At 35.3% G+C, this 14,103-nt stretch overlaps 4 protein-coding genes across 4 annotated transcripts; 1 reads left to right on the forward strand and 3 right to left on the reverse strand.

Moving 5' to 3' along the window:
* Positions 1–1,368: 1,368 nt before the first annotated feature.
* LOC125048779 lies at positions 1,369–2,126 on the reverse strand. Its single transcript, XM_047647660.1, has one exon. It carries the CDS (start codon positions 2,064–2,066, stop codon positions 1,416–1,418), a length of 651 nt encoding a protein of 216 aa, XP_047503616.1. The 5' UTR covers positions 2,067–2,126; the 3' UTR covers positions 1,369–1,415.
* A 3,137-nt stretch (positions 2,127–5,263) lies between these two features.
* On the reverse strand, positions 5,264–6,036 carry LOC125049078. Its single transcript, XM_047648162.1, has one exon. The coding sequence runs from the start codon at positions 5,970–5,972 to the stop codon at positions 5,322–5,324; it is 651 nt and encodes a 216-aa protein (XP_047504118.1). The 5' UTR covers positions 5,973–6,036; the 3' UTR covers positions 5,264–5,321.
* Positions 6,037–10,360: 4,324 nt separating this feature from the next.
* Positions 10,361–11,259, forward strand: LOC125049076 (pupal cuticle protein G1A-like). The gene has a single exon (XM_047648161.1). It carries the CDS (start codon positions 10,409–10,411, stop codon positions 11,096–11,098), a length of 690 nt encoding a protein of 229 aa, XP_047504117.1. The 5' UTR covers positions 10,361–10,408; the 3' UTR covers positions 11,099–11,259.
* Positions 11,260–13,016: 1,757 nt separating this feature from the next.
* On the reverse strand, positions 13,017–13,686 carry LOC125049081 (cuticle protein 2-like). The gene has a single exon (XM_047648167.1). The coding sequence runs from the start codon at positions 13,634–13,636 to the stop codon at positions 13,220–13,222; it is 417 nt and encodes a 138-aa protein (XP_047504123.1). The 5' UTR covers positions 13,637–13,686; the 3' UTR covers positions 13,017–13,219.
* Positions 13,687–14,103: the final 417 nt, after the last annotated feature.

Consider the following 14,103-nt stretch of genomic DNA (forward strand, 5'->3'; position numbering starts at 1 on the left):
GAAAACGAAATAGTGAGCATCTTTCTACCTTTTTACTAAATTAAAAGAAAACCATAGTATACAGACATGGGAACACCGCGGGTTCTGTTAGATCTATCACATATCTAAGCAAAAAAATTAAAGCACAGGCCAGAACTCTTCTTTTTCTCTCAGCAGAGCAATATTTTTTTAAATTCTATAATAAGTGAAACTTTTGTTCTCTGCTAAGTTCCCAGACACTCGGATCAGTCGGTGGTCATAACGGTCTTTTAAAATGAATTTAAATGCAAAAGATATGTGTTAAATATCAATCAATTCAAATAAACGCAATAAGTTTTATGCGATGCGAAATGCGCCGGTACCTAATTAATAAGTATATTATATTTTTATTCATTACTATAAATAAACTATATATTTCATTATCTTATTAGTGACGAAACCAATATGAGTATGATATAAACTGTCAGCGTCGAATAATCTATTTTTTGTTTTGATGACATGGCCAAAAATATTATTATTAGGTTGGGGAAAAAGTCTTTTCGCATTATAGTATGTATGAATTTTTAATAAAATCTCTTTGGCTATACTATATGTATCTGGCTGGTTTTGGTATCATTAAAAGTTTAAATTTTAAAGAAGATAATTCCAAATTCAAATTAGGAAAATGGGTGATTTTGATTTATTTTTCGTACCGTTAAGATGAGTGAATCTAATGAAGTAATTCGATACATTTTAAAATTTTACTACAAAAATGGTAAAAATGCAACACGCCGCGAAAAAATTTTTCGATTTTTATGGACCTAGTGCAGTGTTTGTGAGCTCTGCAAAAATTAAGAAAGCTTGGCTGGGAGGTGTTAATGCATCCGCCGTATAGTCGTGACCTTGCAACTTCAGATTTCCACCTGTTTCGGTCTCTTCAGAATTCTTTCGGCAGTGTCAGGTTAACATCACGAGAGGACTGCCAAAATAAATTGTCGCGGTATTTTGATCAGAAGCCCCAAAATTTCTATAGCAATGGGATCATGTCACCGAACAAAATGGTACCAACATACTTTAGTTAAATGTAAATAAACTACTTATATTAAAAAGTGTTGTGAATTTTCTTAAAAAATGCAAAGAAACTTGTTCCCTAACCTATTATTTCATGTCTTGACTGGGTGACTTAAAAAAAATAACGCTTATTCTAACGCTAACGATCAATTCTGGTATGTACCGAGTCTGTGCATAATACGCTAACAAAACATTGTTCATTCCACGATGTGGTCTACCTTTACATGAAATTATCAGTTTTACGATCGGGCCACGGCATTCATACATACATAAAATTGTAATATAAAAAACTCGCAAAATGTCAGTAATACACAAATTAATACAATAAAATAACTATAATTGGTTATTTAAACATCTTTATTGCATTTTATAATTTCGTTGATGATTCAAAAGTAATGAGCGTAAGGTGTAGCGTATGAGATTGGGCTTATCCGGGCAACAGCTGGTCCGGCGTAGCCATAGCTGTGAGCGATCAGTGGACTGCGGGCGACGGCAATGGGAGATACAGCAGCGACCGGGGCGAGGAAGGTGGCAGAACGCTTCTTCAAGATGTGGGCTCCTTCATAGGCCTTAGCGGTGTAGTGGGCAGCACGGTCCAAGTTAACATCCAAGGTGTCCAAAGGCCTGCCGTCAGCGCCCAAGATGTTGGCGGGCTGGCCGGGGGCGAGGGAAAGTGGACCACGGTAGTTGGAGGGAGTGTAGAAGGGAGCGGCGTATGCGAAAGGTGCGTAGGGTGCAATGAAAGGCGCGGCGTATACCGACCGTTTCTTCAGCAGATGGATACCACTGTCGAGGGCCTTGGCAGTAAGGTGAGCTGACCGATCCAAGTTAACTTCAAGGGTGTCCAAAGGCCTGCCATCAGCGGCTATGATGTTGGCGGGCTGCCCTGGGGCGAGGGATAGTGGCCCCCGGTAGTTGTAGGGCTGGTAGTAAGGTGCGGCGTAGGCCAAGGGTGCGTATGGCGATAAGTAACTCCCAAACAAACCCGTAGCAGAGGCCGCCGCCAATACGCAAGACAACACCACCAGCTTCATCATTTTGATAGGTTGGTCTGTGTTGATTCCTGTGCTCACACTGATGCCAGCTGAAAGGTAAAATGGTCTTTTATACTTTATTTCGACGTTTTAATTCGACGGGCGTCGCCGGAAAATATTGTTGACCGTGAATGGACTACTTTTGATAAGAATTATTTATTTATAAAGTTCACTTACTCGGTAGGCCCATTTTTCGATCAAACTTGACCAGTCTAGATAACTAAGGTCTAAATTTATATAATTGCAATGTTTATTGTATTTACATACAGTAAAACAGCTACGAGAAGTATATATATACGCCATGTAATAGAGTCTTCGGCAAATGTTATATGTACTATGTACGTTCATAATTTAATTGTTATTTAATAGTATTGCATATTAGGTCTATAAAATAATAACTAAAACATTCAGGTAATGTAAACTTACGATATAAACAAAATCTTTGATGAAAATTTTTTGAAGTAATCAAAAAGTGGTAAACAATGAATTAATTATTTTAATTATATTAATCAAACCTCTGTCATAGTAGTTAATAAAATGTGTATTGCTTTGGTTTAGTTGAAAAGAAATACATATTATAAATTTATAATTTGAAGTTAGATCTAATTAAATATAAGGAAATACACAAGAATATTACTAAAGATCAAAAGGAAACCAGTGTTTGCCATTTCAGATGTTCCAAATAAACTTTAATCAGTATTAACCAAAATTGCCGAAAGGCTTGAAATTAGTCAGATTCTACTAGAAATAATATTATTATTTAATTTAGGTAGAAGAAATAATTATTTACTTCGTTATTTGGACGATAATAAAGTTTACATACCTATACTTGGAATTAATGATAAAGATTTAATTGATATTTAAAAGAAACAAAAACAGCAGATATGTTATTACACGGTTTCCATATAAGTACTTATTAATTTATTTTAGTCTGTGGTTTTGTGCTCTATTTACGTATCTTGAGTTATTTTCCAGGGGAATTTGTGTGATTTTAGGTGTCCTATTTCCAATGTCCCTTTACTGCCTAGTATAGGCGTAGTTAATCCTTTGTTTTTTTATGAATAAGATGATACAGTCCAGTATAGTCAGGAACAATTTAAAAACTAAATCATCATTTATTATTTACGGTAACACAATGAATGTATAAAAAAAATTACGATTATTGACGCTTTACTTAATTTAATAAGACATATTTTTTATTCAAACATTGCTTTTACTACGAGCGTAATGTTCTGGTTTGATTCTAGGTGAAACAGTTATTGTATCCAGTTTATAGGCATCGAAGGCATTTTCTAATACTGATTTTTTTTTTTAATGGCTCTGGCACGATTTGTGCATTAGCCAGCGTCAAGTATAGGATTTTTTATATTTCGTGCTTGTCTTTAGAAACCGTGTGATAGACCGTCTCCTCATGTACGGTTTAAGCACTCGCCCGGTACCGCACAACCCTCCCAAAGGCCGAGAACAAATTTAAATTAAATTAAAACTTGCCCTCGAACCGGGAATCAAACCCGGTACCGCTCACCTAGCTGCCACTTAATAAGACCGCTAGGCTATGAGGCCCCCCTCTAATACTGTTAAAAGTGTACATTTACCGAACATCTTCAAAAAACTCCTTAACTGTATGTGCTCCAATATATGCAGTGTACATTGTGTAAATACTGAGGGGGGATGCAGCACTGGCGCTTCACTCATAGGAACATAAATAGATTGTACTTTAAATCTTAAAAATCTTTTTTGACCCCAATTTTTATATTTATATACCTACACTTAGACGTCATGTTCTAACGTAAAAATAACACTATTCGAAGAATATTGCACTACTTTTTACCTATGCAACGGTCTTCGGGTGCACCGCATCAGAAATGTTTGCTAGGCGTGTGATTGTGCTCTTTCGCAATAATGCTAAAGCGGTGCACGTCCCTGGTGTGTCGGGTACGATGTCTTGGACTGGAGCTGCCGCTCCAACAACATTTTAGAAATGATGGCCAACTGGACTGTTGGGGTGCAGGCTTGCGAAAGTAAATTTTTTGAACTCTATTTTACTTAAGACATAACATAAAACACAACAAGGACTTCAAACATAAACTTTATCTTTCCTACTAACCGTTACTTACTATGATTAATCTATGTTAATTTCTTTTGTTTCTTATGCCTTTACCCTGAAGCGGATCCGGTTTTTCTAGATTTTTAAATAAACTCAAACTCAAACTCAAACTCAAAATATCTTTATTCAAGTGGGTAGGTAACCAAGTACACTTTTGAATCGTCAAGTTTAATTAATCGTAAATTTACATTTACTACCAGTTCGCAAGTCAAGGGCGTAGAGCGGGTAAGAAGAACTGGCAAGAAACTTTCCGCCACTCTTTTTAATCGCCAAGTATAGTAAGTCATACAAATTGTTTGAACTGGAGCAATTCAATCCCAAGGATTTGGATCATTTAAGTAATCCTCAAATTTATAAAAAGCTTTGTTGATTAATTTTCGTTTAACGAGGGCTTTGAATTTATTTAGTGAAAGTAATTATACCTAAGTAAATATAATAAAACACACCAAAAAAAGTTTTTTAGCAATTAAAATAAGTAATTAAAAACTATAATTTTTTGATGATTGTGATTCTGGGTTCGATTCTCGGCGAAATAATATTTGTTTCTAGTAAGTAGAATGGTACTTGAAAAGATAAATCCAACGTGGAAATTCTCTGCCCCTTTGCCTTTGTATCCGTTTAATTATGACTGCATTAGAGGTTAGATCTTTTGATAACAACGAAGTATGGAATGTGTAATAATAAATATTCGTGCTTTATAAGAGATTAAACAGCAAATACTACAATACAATCATCACTTGACATCTCTCAAGAGAAAATGTTTATAAAAGAAGGTGATTTTAATTTATGTATGTAATTATTACAGTTTTGTGTAACAAATAGGCCTCCGTTCACCACTGCTTAAAATTCCTGTAACCAAAACGACATGATGACACAGTCTCTTATGACGTTTAAATGTCAGTCAGGTGTACTTTAAAATCAAGAAGTGTCCTTAATATATAATTTCTCATACACAACCCACGAGCAAAAATTGTTTTCTATAGTAGTTATTTATGTTGTTACAGATTTTTCGTGAATTATGCATAAATAGCGTTGTTAAATAAATTAATAATTAAATTAGAATCATATAAAACACAAAAATCTTGTTTTTTATATTATATTTCTGTTTGTATGTACATCAGTTTACATTTTTGAAGCCGTGTTGTTATTATTTACAGGTAATGACCGTATGGAGCGGCGTATGTGAACGGGCTTATCCGGGCAATAGCGGGAGCGGGGTAGGCGTAGCTTTGAGCGATCAGTGGAGCGCGGGCGTAGGCCACGGGAGCCACAGCAGCGACAGGGGCGATGATGGCGGCAGAACGCTTCTTCAAGATGTGGGCACCGTTCAAAGCTTTGGCGGTGTAGTGGGCAGCACGGTCCAAGTTAACGTCCAAGGTGTCCAAAGGCCTGCCGTCAGCGCCCAAGATGTTGGCGGGCTGGCCGGGGGCGAGGGAAAGTGGGCCACGGTAGTTGGAGGGAGCTAAAAGTGGGGCGGCGTAGGCGAGAGGAGCGTAGGGCGCGATAAGGGGGGTAGCGAAGACCGACCGTTTCTTCAGCAGATGGATACCACTGTCGAGGGCCTTGGCAGTGAGGTGAGCTGACCGATCCAAGTTGACTTCAAGGGTGTCCAAAGGCCTGCCATCAGCGGCCAAGATGTTGGCGGGCTGGCCGGGGGCGAGGGATAGTGGCCCCCGGTAGTTGTAGGGCTGGTAGTAAGGTGCGGCGTAGGCCAAGGGTGCGTATGGGGATAAGTAACCCCCAAACAAACCCGTAGCGGAGGCCGCCGCCAATACGCAAGACAACACCACCAGCTTCATCATTTTGATAGGTTGGTCTGTGTTGATTCCTGTGCTCACACTGATGCTGTCGGAACGCAGCAAACGTCTTATATACTTGCATCATAATTTAACTAGTTGGGCGTCGCCGGAAAACATCGCTGACCATGAGAAGGACTACTTTTATTTTGACATGAAAGTGTGTTTAATATGTATCAGAGCATATTTTGTTTCTCGTATTTTTTGCACTAGTAATCCAATCTGGATTTGCAATTGAAGGGTGTTTTTACAAAGATAAATCTGTAATAATTTTGAAGTGTTGTGTGTCTATTATATAGTCTAAATTAGATTTCAATAACTCCTTGTTTCCTTTTCCGGATTCCTTATTTGTATATCTTTTTTGTATTAACATAAGCCTAAACAATTTATTATATTAAATAGATTGAGCGCGGCGAACTTGATAAACATTGGTATTTTGCGTTGTAGCGGAATGCCTTAGAGTGTAATATGATATAAAATATTCCATATAAAATGGAAAGAGAAGGCTGTAATTTAATTTAAATGCAACCAACGCAATAAAATTTTTTTTAATAACCGAAAAAGCAGTATGTAAGAACATATACAATTAATAAAAAGGATGACTTTTGCATTGTGTTTCTAATTATCTTAATTTATAATCTATATATATATATAATGAAAATGGTCTTCGTTTGAGGCTCAATCACGCCTAAACCACTGATCGTATCGTAATTTTTCCTAGATGGTTTATGGCTATTTATTTATTAAATTCCAACGTTCCTTCATTTTTTTATTGCTGTTTTACTTTTATGAAAATTTATCCATACGGACTTCACCGCGGAAACATTCGGGGAGGCTTCCTAGAACCTCTAAACGTCAACATCTGTTAAAAACTCGATTTTCGAAATATTTCAATTTTCTTAGCGGGAAGTTAAAAAGAAGAATAATAAAAATATGAAAAAAAATAAAATAATGAAACAAAATTTATTTTAATTCGTCCAGCAAAGCGGGCGCGATACGGCTAGTTATATAATATAGAACGATGGCGTACGGCAAAAGGGTATTAAATACTTCTTAAATATTATCCGCATTATTAGTAAAAACAATCGAATACATTTTTAACTAATCTATTTTAATTTAAACATCTATCTGATTTTTTACAGCGTAAACTATTAGACGAATGTTAAAACTGAGTTTTTAGGATTTGTTTCTTTAAATAGGTTTAATATACTTTGTTTGAAATAGCCAACAGCCAGATGAATACTTTTAAAACTAGGATGGATAAATTTATATTGCAACAAGGGTAACACGTTTTAATAAATGAATAATTCAAGCCTCTTCGTAAATCTACGTCACTTGTCTTCAGCGACCTAAATATTGGCGGCTAACAGCGCGTGTCTTGAGTTTTTACAATTACGTGCCAAACTTTAATACATTCTTGTATAAGAAGCCAGATTATAAAAACTTTGGATATAGAGATAAAACATTAAATAACAGAGAACAATTGAGTTACAGGGACCAAACATTGAATAGCTGATTAAGAGAATACGTTCATGATTAATCTTTTATAAGTATATAAAAGATGAAATTGCGTAATGCTTGAACAAAAGTTCAACATTTAGGCAGTTGGACTATTTGTTAACTTGACTTAGGATAAATGTTCGGTAATTGCGTCTTCAACATATTCAACTTCAACATATTTGTTGAAGAGAATATTAAACAATAAATACAATTGTATCTAGTTCAAATGCGTCAATTTATTACAATTAAAATATATATGGATTCTGTTTAAAGGTTTTTTTTTAAATTGTTTAAGATTCTCGTCATATTTTTTTAATTAAAAGCAGTGGAAATAAAAATTGTTATAAGGTTTCGATACGTCATACATTGACTTAAAATTGTAAACATGATATTCCGTTTTGACTTCAGCGAGTCTAATCACCCTTTTTAACTTATTTGCCAGAAACTATAAAGTTCAAATATTTTACTACAGACTACAAAATGCTGTTGGAATAAAACTCCTAACAAAATAATGTGTAATTAATTAATTATTTTTTTCTTTTTATGACATTGTTTATACTTTATTAGTCTATTGACAAGAATGCGAGTAAATATATGGATATCGAACTCAAGGATATCCTGTAGCTTACTTGAGTTACTACTTTTCGTCCGTAGATTAACTGCGTGGTGATTATGATCATGACTTAAAATTTTAAAATTCAAATTCAATGCAAATATTTAAGAAAAAATCTAAGCCTAAATTTATATTTAAAAAAATTATACATAAAAAATACAAAATAACTTGTGCCAGCTCTTTTATCTCTATTATATGATATGAGTTAACTGCGTTCTAGTAAATTCTACCGTTTAATTTTTGTTTGGATTCTATTTGCTTAGCGACTTTTAGTTGTTACTCTGTGGAGCTTTATAAAGAACGATTATCGAACCAATGTGCATTTTATTAAATAACAAAGAAATACTCGCCACCCAAAATATGATTTAAGTAATAATAGTATAATAATAATTATGTAATGTAAAAATGCAGTAAATATTTTTTTTTTATAAAAAATAATTTATGAAAATAAATCGCAATTATAATCAGTAACCATTCGCCATTTCAACCAGGCTTTTTAGCACTCCTAAAACATATATTGTATATGTTTACTAAATACCGCTTGCACTACCATAGACTTATTATTTTTCCTTACTCATGTCTCCTAGAAGAGGTCGCCCGTTACTCTCGTACTGGTTTATGCTTTCTGGTCGATTCTATTTATTTATTGGGGAACAGATTTATATATATAGTAGAAACGTGATATAGTCAAATATAAAGTTACAATATATATATAATAATAACAGGTTCACAGCAAATAAAAGAAATTGTATTTGTAAGTGTAAGTATAATGTAAAGAACTCTTTTTAAAGAACATTATTAGATACTTTTAAATAAATATTTTAGTAATAAACAATTAAGTTAGTAATTAGTAATAAGTTCAAACTTCGTCATCTTATATTATAGTCTGCCTTATAGTACGCCATATTTAATTATATTTTATTTTAACACTATAAATATTAAGAATATATGGCCCTAAAAAGAGTATTTTTGGAAGACATTTTCTTGAGAACGCAAGACATTTGAATGATGGGACCATTTTATAAGCTCAAACTCAAAATAACTTTATTTATATAGGTAACCAAGTGCACTTATGAACGTCAACAGAAAAGATATTAAATTGATTCTAAATTTACATTTACCACCAGTTCACAAGTCAAGGGCGTAGAGCGGGCAAGAAGAACTGACAAGAAACACTCCGTAACTCTTTTTAATCGCCAAGTTTTGAGTCATACAAATTGTTTGAACTGGAGCGAATCAATCCCAGGGATAAGAATCATTTAAATAATCGTCAAATTTATAAAAAGCTACATTGATTAATTTACGTTTGAGAGTTTTGAATTTATTTAGTGATTATTTCGCTTTTCGAGTTTATTGTAAAAACGAGTACAATTTCCACATAAGGAGTGGTTAATCTTCTGGAGCCTGGTTGGTCGTACACTTAAGTTAGCTCTGTTCCGAGTATTATTACTGGTGAATGTCACCATTTGTTTTAAAATCGTTTATATTTTTTTTATACATACAACAAGGCTTCAATAATATATTGACCAGATAGTGTCATAATAATAAATTCCTTAAACTTATTCCGTACCGACTCCCTTGGAGAAACACAACAAATACCCCGAACAGTTACAACACTTACAAGAATTATTCAATTTTTTGAGATAAAAAATATGCATTATTTATTTCAATTATGGAAAGGACTTACGCAGGCAAGGTCGTGAACATTAGTTAATATATAAAAATAAGGTTAATTAATTGCGTAAAAATATTTTAGTTTCGAAGTTATAAAATGAAGTAGTTAAATCGTCACACAATAGTATTATTACTAATATTTTTTTTAATTTAATCATGTATGTGATATAATAATAACCACTTACTTATTCAGAGTACGGATCTGTAAAACAAATAGATTTCCACACATTTTGTAGATTTTTCTCAAACAATTTACATGAATATTATGTCTTAAACTTAAAAACAATGATTGGTTCGCCAGGAAACGAACCAATTTAACTTTAACAATACGTTTAATGCAGCTTAAATTGTTTTATGATTTGAAATAAGAATATTGAATTCAAGTAAGTGTCAAACAGACACGTGACAATAAGAGTAATAGAAAGACCGAAACTAATCCTATAATTTGCTACACTTTTGTGACATTTAGTACATGTCGACGGTGATGAACGGTCCCGTTCGTGCTTCTCGATGGCCTTGTTAAGTAAATATCAACTTCCCGGACGGCCTTCTTGCACCGGTTTAAGACCGCCCTTAGTTTTGAGATCGCTTTATATAAATACGATATGAGGCATTGTTTCGACATCAGTTCCTCAACCGAACAACACAGACCAAGATGTTCAAATTGGTGGTGTTGTCTGCTCTCCTCGCTGCGGCGGTGGCTACCCCAGGAGCTTTTATTACTCCATTCGCCCCGCTAACTTACACCTCTACGGTGGTATCCCCAGCTACCACAACTATCACAAAACAGGCCAGCAGTGTCATCCACCCATCACCTCTCGTGTACTCTTCACCCTTGGCGTACTCCGCATACCCAGCTTACACGCACTTGATCAAGAAGCGGTCTGCACCTTTGGCTGTTAGCACCTACATCGCGCCGTCAGCCTACTTATCACCATGGACGACATACTCTTCACCCATCACGACATTTGCTGCATCGCCAATCACCACTGCCTACACTTCGCCGTTCTACAGGACTGCCCCAGTACTTACCACGACGCATTTCATTAAGAAGCGGTCTGTTCTTGTGCCATCTACCTACATTGCACCAACATACGCCCGTTTTCCCCTGGTATCCACCTACGCCGCAGCCTCACCTATTATCTCGACCCCTCTGATTTCCCATGCCCCCATTGCATACACTCACTATATTAAGAAACGTTCATTGGCCATTCCCTTTATCGCCCCTACAGCTTACTCACACACTTCCAGAGTAGACTTGCGGTCAACTCCAGCAATATCTACTTACACAACCTACTCCGCCCCTCTCACCTACTCCAGCCCAGTTCTTACCCACTTATACTAAAATTAAAAATACCAAGTAATTTGCTGAAACCAACGCTTTATGGTTTCAGTCGGAGTTCAACTGAAAACATAAAGAATGTCAAAATTATCCTACAACAATAATAGCACTAAAAATTGTACATACTACTTTTAGATGATGTTAATAAAACCAGAGCGAACTTATGAATTTTTTTATTTATCCTAAAAAAATTTCGAACATTCAACATTAAAACAGTTTTAAATAAAATCAATGACCATAAAAATAGATAAAATGGAATTTAAACTGTCAAAAATACACAGCACAGAGTTTAATTTGTAGTTAGATACTACTAAATAAATATAATTATAGTTAACACTAATCAAATAGTTTGCAACTTATACATTATTCTTATAATTTAACCAAATCTAAATTTTCTTTTACTTTTGAAATATTATTTTCCCTATGAAATGTATCTACCTATGAAATGTACCTATGTATAGGTATCTGGTGTTGTAAAGCTCTCCTTAACGGCAAGTTATGAAAATGTAAACGCAATTGTAGTTAAGACTGCATGTATTGACGACATAACACTATCACTTTTCCCTCATAGTTGGCCCGATGGCCGATGGTCTATTAATTATTATTGGTGTTATTAAATTAACTTTAATATCAATTCTCGATTGATGTGACTCTTGGCGACGCGTATACGAATAGTAATTGAATTGACATTCTATGCCGGAGACAACGAATAGACAGAATACAAAAAAACATCTTATGGATGTTACGTTACTCACGAGGTCGAGGTTTTATAGATAAGTAACGGTAGATGCGCAGGATTGCGCGATCGTGATTCAAGTTCTCGGTCGGAGATGACAGGTTGTTACATCACTAGGGGCAATAGCCTGATAAAGATGCACGCACGTTTATGAATGATTTAACTACGTTATGCCTTTATGCCATGAATTTATTTAACCGTACATAACTAGTATTAAATTAACATACTTTATTGCGCATTCAATTAAGTGAAGAGTCTAGAATTGTCATGCGCCTCTGAGTTTTTACTATCTTGTGATATTTAGTCTACACTCAAATAGCGAAATAAAAAAACGTGAGTCACCTTAGTCCTATCTAATAATACTTCTAATCACCGTACAGCCTACAAAGAGTTAAATTCCGTCTTTTTGTTAAATGTTCAGAGAGTGTGACGAATCTATTATTATCCACTGAGCCCTGTCACCTCCAAATAGTAGTATAAGAGGAATAGATTTGACAAGGCGTGTTAGTGTTCTGAGTATCACAAGCGCTATCAAACGATCAATAATGTTGAGGCTTCTGTGTATTTGTGCGTTTATCGTATTGTCTCACGGCTATGCAGTACCGGCCGTGCACACAGTTGCTGTGCCAGTTTCAGTGCCTTATGTAAGTCACGGATATGCTGGTCATGGATATGGACAAGGCCATGCTTTTGGACATGGGTTACCTCATCATGGACACCATATTTGGAAGAGATCGCCTTACTATGTCCCCACGCATGGCCTTGCACCGCATATTGCTCCCGTTGCTGTGTCACACCAAGCAAGAGTAGACGTTCATTCATCCCCTGTAGTTGCGGTTCCTGTTATTAAACAAATCGTAGCACCTTTCGTACCACTTCATAAACCTATTGGGCACTATGGTGGTGTTTACGGACATCCTCACTTAGGGTATTACTAAGCAACGAACTGCACTGACTTGTTATTATATAAAAAAAATGTAACACGGAAATAACTGTTGTATAAAAAATATTAATAAAGAAATATTAATGTATTTACAGTCTTTCTATTTGAAATTACTATGAGCAATCATTACTTCTGAATTATTTAACTATAATTTTCAAATTTCAATATTCTGTTTGGTATAACTACTTAATATAACTCAGTCAAATGAATTTTCGATTCTGATTTAGAAATAAATAATTGTGTTTTGCAATAGACTTTTATTTCAATAAAATTCATCAGTACCTTTGATAAAGTGTAACAAAACAATTATTCGAAAATAATTCATATTTACAATATATACAAACATTTATTTAAAGGTTCGAATTAGGCAAAACAATTATTTTGACAAGAAGTAATCAATAAGATCAGGTTTTCGGGAATGCATAAACTAAAACAATGTATTTTGTTAATAGAGGGCTTTAGCTTGGTAATGGGCAACGCGAGCAGCGACTACTTCTGGTGTGTCTAAGGGTACACCGTGTACGGGATCCAAAACGACAGCAGGGGAACCAGGAGCCTGGGCCAATGTTGAGTAGGCGGGAACAACTGGTGCGTAGGCTGCGCCGTAGACTGCTGAAACGGCGGGAGACCCATGGACAACGCTGCTGCTGTGTTGCGACACGGAACTAACAGCTGGCGACACCACAGAGCTGTAGGCTACAGGGGCAACGGCACTGTAGGCTACTGGCGCTATATTGTAGACTTCTGGGGCAACAGCGCTGTACGCAACTGGGGCCACATTGCTATAGGCTACTGGGGCTACTAAAGAGGGCTTAGCCGCCGCCACAGCAAGCACGCAGAATAAAACCACTGACTTGTACATGGTGTATGTTGCCTGACCAACGAAATTAGATCAAGTGATGATATGTTTTTGCCAATCTCAGTTTATATACCGTACCTTGCCTAATCACCTATAAAAATACCACTAAATCACCTTCATCAAATAACACGTCTAAAGTTTTTTGTTGCCGAAATCGAGACAATTAATAACTATTCTATGCGGAAGCATTGTACTTAGTTGATATAATTCATCAATATTCATTATCTATATGAATCTGCATATTATGGTAATTGACAGGTAGGAGTAATAACATTTATTATCAGTTTAATAAGAACATATTTATGTGTTGGTGACACGTAACGTTATAACTAAAATGAATGGCATTTAGCATATTACCTACTCGTATTGTTTAAATCTGAATTCAGGTATAAATCAAAATTGTTTGCGAGGTTTTAATATATTATGTTAAAGAGTGGGCTATAACCAAAATTACTCATCGTAGATTTGAT

The sequence above is a fragment of the Pieris napi genome, chromosome 4, assembly GCF_905475465.1.
Source record: "Pieris napi chromosome 4, ilPieNapi1.2, whole genome shotgun sequence".
In the NCBI taxonomy this organism is placed as follows: Eukaryota; Metazoa; Arthropoda; class Insecta; order Lepidoptera; family Pieridae; genus Pieris; species Pieris napi.